The following is a 12,918-nucleotide window of genomic DNA, read 5'->3' on the forward strand; positions in this document are numbered from 1 at the left end:
CTTAATGTCATCCATCCCCTTGATGTCAATGGTAAGGATGCCAATGTGAATCATTCCCCTTAAAAGACAATCCCTGTGGTACATTATAAAATAGATTTTTTAAATAAAAACAATTTGTGAGCTCCTGTTGCTTTTTGTTTTCAAAACATGCTGGCAAAAGACATGTATTTGTTCCACCTAGATACAACTAATGTTTGCTTATATTTTAAAAACTTCTTAATCTCCTATTTAAGCACTGAACATCACACAGGGATTTTGCAAAGACAGCATGCCTCCAAATTTCTATAACTGAATGTATCAAAATCAAAAGTGCTATCCTGAGCTATATTTTAAATGAAGAATCTACAACCAATTTTCTCTCTTTCTCTGTTCAACTAGTGTAAACTTAGGACACTTAAGTTATGGAATATCTTTTCAACTGTTGGCCCACTGTCTCTTGCATTAGGTCTGTCCACCCTAACCTGACTTAAATGGCATAAAGATTTCTGGGCAGTGGGAGTGTTTTCCCTTTTAGTGGAGGCAGTTATAGTCATATCAATGGTGCTCTCACTTCCTATATTTTTTGTGGCAGCTGGCAGAAAACCTGGCACAGCTGGACACTTGGAGAGGTCTTTATAACTTAACCGTTGGCTGTGCTGTTATATATAATGGCAAGTCTTCTTTGGAAAATTATGAGATTGCTGTGGATACCAAAGTATTAAGCCAGTTTCTTCATTAAGATGCTGCTAAAGGAAAGGGAAGAGGAGGAAACAAATAATGAATCCACTAATTGAGTAACTACAGCTGGTACTATTTGCAGAAGGCTGTTGGGTTAAAACATGTCAAACGTGTTTTACACCCTGATCATAAACACATTGACTTGGATATAAGTTTGTTACAAAACTGATGTTTGAATACAGGTGCTTTTGATCACAGAATATGCCTGCTAACTAATTTGGCTTCTAGCAATGTACTGATGCATCAACTTACTAAAATAAATATAAGATTATCTCAGTATTTTCATAGTAGGTTCTAATTAACAAGAAAGTGAGTTCTCCTTAGTTAATGAACACAGAATTTGGGGGGGCAGGTTCAAAATGTCATATCAAAGTTGTTTAAAAGGTCACATTGAATGACTTGAACCACCAATGGCATCAGTGCTGAATATACCTTTCCAGGGAACAGCTTTGATCCAGAGAATCATGATAGTCCTATAGCAGGGGTGGCTAGCCTATGGCCCTTGAGATGTTGTTGGACTCCAGTTCCCAGCAGCCTCGGCCAGCTTGGGTGCTAGAGTTCCCATCATCACTGGCTGGGGCTAGTAAGAGTGGTAATCCAACAACATCTCAAGGGCCACAGGTTAGCCAGCCCTGCCCTATGCAGAGGGACCATATTAATTCTGTGCTCAGTATCGCACATTGTTAACATGCAAATGTTAAGAAGATTAGGAGTAGAAGCAGTAATTTTCTTAATGTTTTTACATGTTAATTTTAGATTATTAAGATGAACAAGGAGAATTTATCCCTATTCTAAATTTCCTTGTTTTTGTTTTTGTTTTATGTGGCTGTTGCAGAACTCCATCAGGCACAACTTGTCCCTTCATAGTCGATTCATCAGGGTACAGAATGAAGGAACCGGGAAAAGTTCATGGTGGATGATCAACCCAGAAGGTGGGAAAGGTGGGAAAGCACCACGGAGACGTGCTGTTTCAATGGACAACAGCAACAAGTACACAAAGAGCAGAGGACGAGCAGCAAAGAAAAAAGCAGCCCTACAAGCTGCACAGGAAACTAATGAAGACAGCCCTTCCCAGCTCTCCAAGTGGCCAGGGAGCCCAACCTCACGCAGCAGCGATGAGCTGGACGCATGGACAGATTTCCGGTCTCGTACAAATTCAAATGCCAGTACAATAAGTGGCCGCTTGTCACCAATACTGGCAAGTACTGAACTAGATGAGGTTCAGGATGATGATGCTCCACCTTCCCCCATGCTGTACAGTAGCCCACCCAGCATGTCCCCCTCAGTCAGTAAACCTTGTAATGTGGAGCTGCCTAGGTTGACGGATATGGCAGGCACCATGAACTTGAATGATGGTCTGACCGACAACCTTATGGATGATCTTCTGGACAATATAACACTCCCCTCTTCCCAACAGTCACCCACAGGGGGACTCATGCAAAGAAGCTCGAGTTTTCCCTATGGCTCCAAAGGTTCAGGTCTTGGTTCTCCATCAAGTAGCTTCAACAACGCTGTGTTTGGACCATCATCCCTGAATTCCCTCCGTCAGTCTCCCATGCAAACCATCCAGGAGAACAAGCAAGCTACGTTTTCTTCCATTTCTCATTACAATAACCAAACGCTGCAGGATCTGCTGGCATCGGATTCGCATAGCCACAGTGATGTCATGATGACTCAGTCCGATCCACTCATGTCACAAGCTAGCACAGCTGTGTCTGTCCATAATGTACGCAGGAATATTATGCTCCGGAATGATCCAATGATGTCATTTGCTGCTCAACCAAGCCAGGGGAGTTTGGTCAACCAGAATCTGCTTCACCACCAGCACCAATCTCAGAATTGTTCTCTCGGTGGCAGTCGTGCCTTGTCAAATTCCATTGGTACTATGGGCTTAAGTGACGCAAACAGCGTTGGCTCGACAAAACACCAGCAACAGTCACCTGCCAACCAGTCTATGCAATCACTGTCTGACTCACTCTCAGGCTCTTCTTTGTACTCTAACAGCGTGAGCCTTCCAGTCATGGGGCATGATAAATTCCCCAGTGATTTGGACCTGGATATTTTCAATGGGAGCTTGGAATGTGATATGGAGTCCATTATCCGCAGCGAACTAATGGATGCAGATGGGTTGGATTTTAACTTTGATTCCCTCATCTCAGCCCAGAATGTTGTCACTCTGAATGTGGGAAACTTCACTGGTGCTAAGCAAGCGTCGTCACAGAGTTGGGTTCCAGGCTGAAGGATTTATGCAAAGAGGGGGAAATGGGCAAAGCAGGTTAGCAATGTTTAGTCTGTTGGCATTGGTTACATTTTAATAAACTGTACCTTACCATATGTAAATATGGTTTATGTCAAGTACAGCCTTTTTCAAAAAACACCCTAAACCAAATTGAGAGGGGCAAAGAGTAGGTTGCAATATTACGCATTCTATTTATGTAACTCTGACTAAGGGCTGATTCGTTTCACTCTTCTACAAGGTGATCTCTACAGACACATCTTGTTGATTTTCAAGTGACCTTATTCTGCTACACATGATACACAGGATTCTGAATAGAAGCATTCAGGCATAACAGTGATAGATGTATGCCTTTAGCTCCTTGTCTGACCATTTACACCAAATCTCCGAACCTGTAGTCCTCTCATATTGATCATAATGACTAATAAAAATAACATATCTTCAGCGGGTAAAACTAAACAGCCTGTTGATGGTGTGATACATGTTGAACCTGTTTTCCATGAGGACCTTCCTACTTGAAGATTGTCCCCACTCACACACTGCAAAAAAAAAACCCTGCAAAGTTGTATGAATTAATACACACACATAATTTGTTTCTCACACGAGTCAGTTTGCACTGAAATGCTCATGGTGAGAAAAATGAATGGTATTATCAACAAGGCAGGCAACAGAAAAAGCTACACATTTCCCTTTGTAATGTTGATGATAGTTCATAGGCCTACATTTTTCAGGATGATAAATAGTAACAATCTCATGATAGCTTGCTTGTGTTATCGCAGATCTGCTACCACATGCTCCTCTCCTCATGTCATCTGTAGCACAACAGAGAAATTCTGAGCAATTGGCAGTTGAGAGAGGACATTGGGAGTCCTTTGAATGTTGAAGGTTCATGATTAGGATCTCCCCCAGTTTTGGTGGGAAAAAGTAAAAGCAGATGTAGTGCACCCTGAATTGGATCAGGGGAGAATAATTCTTTCCCTCTGTGCCTTTTTCCTAAGTAAAATTATAAGCATAATGTACACTTTTCCCCTCTCTCCCTGAGTCCTGAGTCCTTTGGTATATGTAGAAGGCTTGGAGAGGCAGAGTCTTGTGCCATTTGCACTAGGGTACGGGGAAGAGCAGGAGCTTCTCCTGGTGCTCTTCAGAGACTTTGTTTCTTGACTTCTCGAAATGCAGCACAAATGAGAACTTTTGGGAAGGAGTTCCATATACTGCTGGGCATCCTGCTCACCAGAAGGTCAAGGACACTTGTCTCTGGCAAGCTGGTGGGTGGATTTGTTGATGCCTGGCATAATACAGCATAATATAATATAATAATAGGCCATCAGTTATTTGAGATATTTCTCCCTGCTTTTTAAAGGCCATTATGCTATTCATGTGATTCAGCAAAGATAATTGGAAACTAGCTGTTCCTACAGATGCCAAAATTATGGGATAGCACACTCTGTAGATGACAGCATCACTTGATATTTTTAGAACACACAGAACAGCATCAGGTGGACTTTTTAGTGCATTATGTCTTGTATCAATAGTATTAGGATCATATTGTAGAGTTATTTTTTCAGGTGCATTTTCTTATTTCTATGAATGAATGCTTCTCTCAATGTTTTGTGCTGTTTAGCTTTAGAACCTGAAATCCTCTTGCCCGATATCCTTAAAAGCTGCAAGTTTGTTTGTTTGTTTTTATTATGTATAACTTGCCTTTTTACAGTAATCAGGTTTTTTTCCTTGAATCTTGCAGGACTTCATTTTCATGAAGTCTACAGAACTGTATAAACACAGCATAGTCCAACTAAACAGGGACCCAGACTGGGGTTGCCAGGCTGTCACCTGCGGATCCTTCCTATACCTTTAATTGTTTCATGTCACTGAAAGAAAATGTGAACACTGTGCTCACTGCCCATTCCTGCATAGAGGACTGGACTCTACCTATGTGTGGACAGATCAGGTTTGGTGGAGGAATACATTAGGAAGTACAGGAGCTTGATCTTCTCATGGGGCTTTGTTGTATTTAAAGGTATAGGCGCTCTCTCTGGGTGAGGACCTTAAGCTGGATTACTGTCTTAAACTGTTTTGTGTGACTTCAGTTCTAACTGGAGATGATGAATGGGTAGGGATTGAGTTTGAAGCCTTTGGATCATTGTATTGACAGTCAAGCATTGCAGAGATAGAAAACCAAGTGCTGGCTTTTTCTGGTTTTCATTGGCCAATAATGTAATGAAACAAATCCTATAAAAGTGAATCAAAATATTCTCACCCTCTGTTTTAGCATAGGTGAACTATTATATTTCACACATTAAGTCACAGATTGTCCCAGTACAGTATGATCTGTGGTTCATTCTTGGCTTAAGATCTGTGAATTAATTGAGCTATAATGTAAAGGGTTCAGAATAATTGGAAACATCTTCCACTGTTTTGCTGTTCTGTCTCCCCTTTTCATTGGCTATGATCATCACTATATATTTTCCCTTTTGATCTTCCTGTCCTCACAGTGAAGACTGGCAGCTGAATAACCTTTTGATTTAGAAATAGTGTGAGAGGCTCAGTCATTATTTCATTGGCTTAGGGAGGCTCATCATGACATTGGTGAGTCGCTATTGTAATCCGTGATATAAAGTCAGGGCCTGTCCATACCACTGTATAATCTGCAATGTAATTCCTTTGTGTCTTCATTAATTTACCATCATCCATATGATGTTGCACGCTGTTACGGACTTGATGAATCTGCATTTGGCATACTGCCAAAAAACAATAAGCTTCGCGTATTGATTATCACATTGACATTTGGTTTCTTAGATGCATTGCTGTGGATCTTCCAGTGTAGGTGGTCCATGGTTGTTCATCCTTCATCTGTCCACACCCCCTTTCTTCTTCCCTAATAGCTAGCTATATTTCCGATACTGAATTGGGATATTTCCGGGTTGTATTCTATAAATTTTGCGATCGTACAAAAAACAATCTAACCACTTAAGTAATACAATCACTAATGTCAAAAATAGTACAGTACATGCTTTTTATTATAAGGGGGAAAATATGTTTTTGAAGGGTTTATGCAACGGGTGGGTTGAACATTCAGATTTGATTTTCACGTGCTTCAGTTGGCAAACAGCTTTATGCACAGCTACAGAAATGCTGTTTTGATTTTCCACAGTTCCTGGGGAGGAGAACGTAAAACGTAATACGATGTGGACCAGCACACTTATAGGAGAGGAGTAACAGGCAGCGCTTAGTGAAAAACCAATATAACTTTAAAATTCCATACTCACCTGTATGGATGAATAAACTCCGTAGTTTTTAATATGGCCAACCAATAACAAATAGCTTGGGTGTGGACTCTCAGGTGACGAATCGAATGCTGAAAATATGGATGGGCCCTTTTACCCCTTGATATCAGATATAGATTGGGATGAATGTCCTATAACAGCAGTGCCCCACATTGCTTCAGGTTCATCTTTACTTTGCAGAGATGAGATCAGTTCATTTTCCAAAAGAGGGAAATGTCTTCCTTAGGGAATTTGGGTAGGGGTGAGGAGAGGATTGGTATTTATATATGATTTAATTCTGCTTGTATTGCCTTCTTCCTCCAAGTCTTTTTGCTTGTTTTCCCTTCATTTAAAATTCTGTTTTTCTAATCTTCATGGAGAAGTAATTTAACTAGAGGAGGAGTGAAGGCATTTGATTTATGGGAATGCCTTCTGTTACACTTTCCCTCTTGTTAACAATGTTAGGGGGTTGTGTGTTTTTTGGCCTTTCCTGTGACATATCACCACAGTATTGCCGCCTCCTGAATGGTTTGTCTTGGCTTTCCAACTCATTGTATTTATTTAACAACATTAGAAAATGAGAACTCTCCACTGTAGGAAAGGTTGTTTTAATCATAATAAAGATGCTTACTTTCACAATATAACAGAGGAAGAGCAATAGTCCTGTGAATGCATGTTGCAGAAAGAAGAGTTTCTGTTTCCTGAGGAATGACAAATTAGAACTTATTAAAACTAATTCTGTAGCTTGTTATCAAGAATTTTGGTGCATTTGGTATAGGTCATGTCAAGTGAAATGTTCTTGGTTGCATAGAAGCTCTAAGGAATTTCCCCAACCGTGTAGATGTTATCAACCACTACCCTCTACAGACCAATATCTAATCCATTTAACCTGGGCTACTAGGATTTTCACTTGTTTTCTCTTTAATATCTACCTTTCCTGTGTTACGAATGTGAGCAGTTGTGCATATTGGTTTGTCATCGTCATTCATCTTCACAACATCTGTACATTTTAAGAGACATTGTTAATGCTCCCAACTTTTGGGGGATGGGAACTAAAGCTGGAAGAGGTTGACTTGCAGTTTTATGAGGATGATGTTATATGAACCCATCTCAGATTTATTTTGTCAGAACTCAATGAGTTATATCAAAGTCGTGATCACACTCTTTTAAAGTCCACTTAGCAAATTAACATTGACATTTTGGGTGTCAGATTGTAAAATATTATTGGGAAACAAATAAACTTGAATAGGCACCCATAAAAAAAAAATCTGAGTCAGAAGAAAGCTATCTCATTGGGGCTTTTTTACAATGGAATTTCTTTGTTGGGTTCAGAGTTGTGCAGGAAGGAACAACCTGGGTGGTCCCACAGGCTGAAGAGGGAAGGCAGTTTTTGCGGATTCCCCCCAGCTCCCTATGCCAGTGAAAGACCATCTAAAAGAGTGTGTGAGGTGGCACTGGAGGCTGTAGAAGGAAGGAAGAATTGTAAAAAAAATCCTCCATATCCCCATACCCTTCTTCTAGAGGGCTGCATGTGCTGGATCTTGGTAGTGGAAGGGCAACTCTGGATCCAACCATCTATCTACAGGCCTCCAGACTTAAATATTGCAGCTCTGTCTTAACTGAGAATCCCTGGGAAGCTTTGGGAATAATTTATTAATTTGTAACACGCAAATGTCTGAAGCACTGATTTATTTCTGTGCTTGTTTTAAAGTATTATATGCTCTATCCCATCAGCTGATGGCTACTCAGGTGTTAAAATCCAATCTGTGATTGAGACATATCAGTGACCTGCCGAGAATTAAGTTGAAATCCTATTCATGGGTAACTTTATTATATTAAGAGTAATTAGCATGAATACTGCATCCTTACAGTATGATCCATAAATCAGATATACCAGCAGAGAAGACAGTTTAAATCATTTGTGGAACACCCAGTTACAGCTGTATTTCATGAGTTGCTTCTAGGTTTTCTGCCATGGGAAGTACTTTGCATCAGAATTAATCACTCTACACATACAATATTCTCTTTTTTCTGAACGTTTATATTGATGGAGTGTTATGGCTTTCCTGTTGATGAGCTCAGATTCAGGTTCACCAGTGGCACATTTACTGTACCTTGCACTTTGGGGAAACATCAGTGCGTCACCTTTCCCATTCTGGACAAATTTCCAGCAGAGCATAATTAACACCTGTGGGAACCCAATTGGTGCAGTAATCTGCATTAGATAATGCTTTAGGGTTTCTCTCTTGCCACTTCAACTGAGATCAGAGCTTGGGGAATTTAATTCTAAGCTAACAGTGGTGGAATGAGGTTAGACAGTGGCAAATGAAATGGCTTTCCATTCCAAGCAATATAAAGGTAGAATAACCAGTCGTTATTTTAGGGCAAAGTGGATTAGGTTGGAGGTGAGGTGAGTGCCCACAGTTTGCTGTCTGTTTCCATGCTTTTTTTTTTCTTTGATGGAAAGTTAACTTAGTTATGACAGTTCTTTGTTTATTGAAAAAAACAACAAAGTTGTCACCTAGCAACATATGTGCTGCTAATTATAATTCTCATTATAAAGCAAAGCACCTAAAACACTCAACAGCCCATTCACGTGACCTCAGGCCATGTACTGCAGACTGGTCATGTGAATCAACCCTTAATCTGTATTGACTGACAGAAGTATTTCTTTTCTATTGGGTTTGCTGTTTATCTCGTTCACCAACAATCCTGATCTGTTTCAGTTTACAGAGTTTTGCAACAGAGAAAATCTAAACACTAGTTCATGCTACCATTGCCAGGTCTTTTGAGATCCTTATAGACAGAAGAAAGAGCCTGAGAGATAGGGGGAGGGGTGCCTGGCAGGCTGGGGAGAATGCCTGGTGAGGTGGGGTGGAGCCTTGTGGCACCTTCAGGAGGCAGGGCGCAGTAGGAGAACAGGGGAAGGGCTGTAGCTCAGGGGTAGACCATCTGCTTTGCATGCAGAAGGTCCCTCGTTCAGTCCTTGGTATCTTTAAGTAGTGCTGGGAGAGATCCCTGTCTGAAATCTGGGAGAGTCCCTGCCAGTCAGTGTAGGCAGTACTGAGCCAGAGGGACCAATGGTGTGACTTGGTATAAGGCAGCTTTCTACATTCTATGTACTTGGTGACGTAGGAATAGAGGCTGATGGGCATGCGAGTTTTCATTGGAGTCCATTCCACATCCAGGTGGCAGTCAAGAACATAACTTGAATACTCTCCCCTCATAAAAGAGGGAATGTAGCTCAGTGGTAGAGCATGTACTTTGCATGCAGAAGATCCCAGTTCAATCCTTGGCATCTCTAGTTAAAAATCCAACTGGTAGCAGAGAAAGACTCGCTGACTGAAACCCTGGAGAGCTGCTACCAGTCAGATCAGACAATCCTGAGCAAAATGGACCATCGGTCTGACCCAGTAAAGGGCAGCCTCCTCGATAGCAGAGGGATGTGTGAACTAACACCACTGAACGGCATTATGTCTCAAATGATACAAAGCATCTGTCTGTAGGGTTACATTTGTGGTGTCCCACTTGGGAGGCCCAAAGGTGCAAAATCAAGTGAAGAGAAAACCAGTTTCTGTTCATGCTGAGGCTGTTGGGAAAAAATCATTTTCCCCAAATTGCCACTCATTCACAGGGGCTGAATTGTGGGAGAGCATGTTGCCGGTTTTCAGAATTGATTTGAGGAGGGTGGAGAGAAGTTTCTACATCTCTTTCTTTGCCTTATTTATATGAAGTATGGCAAACAGCAGCTTCTTTCCTTCTTATTCCCCTCTTCCTTGTCTTTGGGGAGGAAAGCAGTGTACTGCTTAGGTGGCCAACTAGCAGGTGGTCCTGTCATTGCTGTTATGTTGGCTGGCTGGCTGACAGCCACCATTTCCTTCCTCAAAGACACTGCATGGAGCTTCTTTGGGACAAGGAAATGGTGGCTGTCGGGAAGCCACACCCATCAGCTGGTCAGCTGAACGAGTAGCACATTGCTTCTCCCCCATTGATTAGGAAGGGAGGAAAAGGCTGCTTGCCACACTAAGATAAAGAAAGAAATGTGCACTCTTCCCACCCATCACCCCCCCCCATTTCAGGGAGCCAGATCATCCCAATTCAGTGAAGCAACCCAGTTCAGTGACCCGAGAAACAGGGCGAGTTCTTCCACATGTTAACAAGTTTTGAACCTTTCTTTCTGCTGTAGTTGCCTCACTGGGACAGGCAAGCTTTTCCCAAACTGGGGATGAGAACCTGTCTCAGTCCAAGGCTGCATTGATGGGTGAAGCCAGAGGCAAAAGTGGGCCGAGCAATGGATGGGATTCTTACCTTCTTACCTTTTTTCAGTGGGCTATATTATTAATTAATTAATTTATTTCATGATAGAAACCCAAGGCGGTTTACATATGGTTCCCAGGCGATCTCCCATCCAGGCACTGACCAGACCTGACACCTGCTTAGCTTCAGCAAGCTGCTTGCCTCCTGTGCCTTCAGACCATAGCCTGTATTGTCAGAGGTTTCTATACCCTTCTGCTATACATGTACCTCTCTTCATCCTCTAGTTAGGCAAGAAAGAGGCATTACAGATCAAGGGCCCAGTCCCACCAGGCAAACGTGCTTGAGGAGGGTGCAGAGCAGGACTGGTGAAGGTACAGGGGAGAGAAAATGTGGCCTGGAGAGAGTCCAGAGAGCCAGACAGAGAGGTCTGGAGAGCTTCATTTGCCCACCCCCACCCTGCCATTCCCCATTCCTGTTCTAAACAAATCCACATAGGGGGACCAGAGTGGACAGCAGTTCTGAAATGAGAAAGGTTGCTCATGCAGGAGCTCTTTCTTCCACACAGCTTGCGGAGTTCCGATCTCCCTTTCACTGCATTTGCATCTTACATCTGCCCTTTGTGGGCCAGTTGCTTCTTCCTAACTTTCCTAGTTGTTTGTGTTAGACAGCTCACAGAAAGGTCTTTCTGATCCAAGAGAGCTACAAATGGAAGCCAGGTAACCAGATGATGTAAGAGGAATTCTGTAAAGAAGGTACTGGGGGAGTTATACCTCATTAATGAGGTAGGACTTGCAAGAGATTAAGCATCAAAGATTCCCCTAACAATTTGAGACTAGGTGGCTGATCTGCTGCTTTGAGCTAAGCTGCACGTGTGCATAAGCCCTAGAAGAATTAGCAGTTATGTTCAGAGATTTCATTGCTCAGGTTATATTACGAGATTCAAGGGCTGATACAATGTTAGCAGATATCCTTATACTGACCATCATGATAGATTTACTAGGTGGGATTCCTGCTAGTCAGCTAAACGCTGTGATGCCTATGGTCCTAATGTTGACTTTGTAACAAATGAAAAAATAAACATGTTGGTCTATGCAGTTGCTTCGTCCTAAAATACTTGATGAAGACAAGATTGATAAGCTAGTTTTGATTGCCATAAAACACACAATATTTTTTGTCATTCTCCAAGCTCCCCTGAATGAAACTCTTCCGTGACGGAATGGGAGCAGTGTTGAAGTTTCCCTCTTTGCAGGAGATGTGTGAAAAGGCATAATTACATGAAACAGTGTAATGCCCGAAGCTACTCTGTGTATGCTCCCTAGGAATATAACACAGAAAAGGAGTGACACAGAGGATATCTCACCTATAGAGTGCCCTATATAGGAGCCTATATAGGAGCCATAGCTCAGTAGTAGAGCATGTGTCTTGCATGCAGAAGGTCCCAGGTTCAATCGGCCACATCGCCAGGTAAGACTGGGAGAGAATTCTGCCTGAAACCCCGGGGGAGAGCCACTGCCAATCAGTATTGAACTATTGAGCTGGATGGCCCAGTAGTCTGACTCGGTAGAAGGCGGCTTCCTGCCTGTCACTAGCTCTGCCAGTAACAAAAAAAGTAATAAGCTCAGTGGTAGAGCAACTGCTTTGCATGCAGAATGTCCCAGGTTCTGTCCCCAGCATTTCCAGAGCTGCGAAAGACTCCTGTCTGAAACCCTGGAGAGACACTGGCAGTTAGTGCATGAGCTAGATGGGCCAATGGTATGACTTGGTGTAAGGCAGTTTCCTGGGTTCCTACAGCTCCTGTGCTTAACATTTTGGCTTCCCCTTTTCAATGGAGTTGTAATGGGTTGGGCTTACTTTGATCAAACGCCATTCTTTGAGCCATTGTGGTGACACACGTTTCAGGTAAAGGTGCATATAGCATAACAAATCGGGCTTCCACAAGAGAATGCTAAACTTGCTAGGAGTCAGTGTTTACAATTATCTGCCTCTTTTGACAGTCTGTGGACATTCACTGATACCATTTTGTCTTGCCATTTTTTTCCAGGCCCTTCATCTGACCCGAGACATAAAGAAAAGAAAAAAACCCTTTGCCAAATCAACTGTCAGCAAGGACAGAGATACTGTTTACAGCTTCTAACCTTTGTCAACCCTGCATTATTTTCCTAATGAAACAGAGAATGTTAAAGAGCCCCGGAACCAAGAGTGATGAACTGCCATGTCTGGAATTGAACTCATTCTGAAGTATGCAAAATCTTCCTATTACGGGATGGTCCACCACCAACTGAAGGATATGTTGGTTCAGCCACCATCCTGCTTCAGACACACTGTGTAGCTTTTAGGATCGTTTATTTGTCAATCAGTATATGGGGTTCCAATATGTTAATGGGTTGCAGGATGCTTTTGGTTGGCTTTTATTTTTCAGGGTTTTCCCTACCCTTCTAAGGTGTG

General features: G+C 42.2%; 1 protein-coding gene across 5 annotated transcripts in view; it reads left to right on the plus strand.

Annotated features, from left to right (window-relative positions):
• Positions 1–12,601, plus strand: part of FOXO3 (forkhead box O3) — a 144,762-nt gene extending 132,161 nt beyond the window's left edge. For 4 of the 5 annotated variants that reach the window (XM_061623541.1, XM_061623543.1, XM_061623542.1 and 1 more), the window contains one exon: positions 1,553–2,992. In XM_061623541.1, coding sequence (XP_061479525.1) covers positions 1,553–2,956 — 1,404 coding nt within the window. In that variant the 3' untranslated portion in view covers positions 2,957–2,992. Of the gene's footprint in view, positions 1–1,552; positions 2,993–12,514 lie in introns of those variants that run through there. The other variant, XM_061623540.1, reaches the window with a different exon arrangement.
• The last annotated feature ends 317 nt before the right edge of the window (positions 12,602–12,918 follow it).

The sequence above is a fragment of the Rhineura floridana genome, chromosome 4 (assembly GCF_030035675.1).
Source record: "Rhineura floridana isolate rRhiFlo1 chromosome 4, rRhiFlo1.hap2, whole genome shotgun sequence".
Taxonomy (NCBI): Eukaryota; Metazoa; Chordata; class Lepidosauria; order Squamata; family Rhineuridae; genus Rhineura; species Rhineura floridana.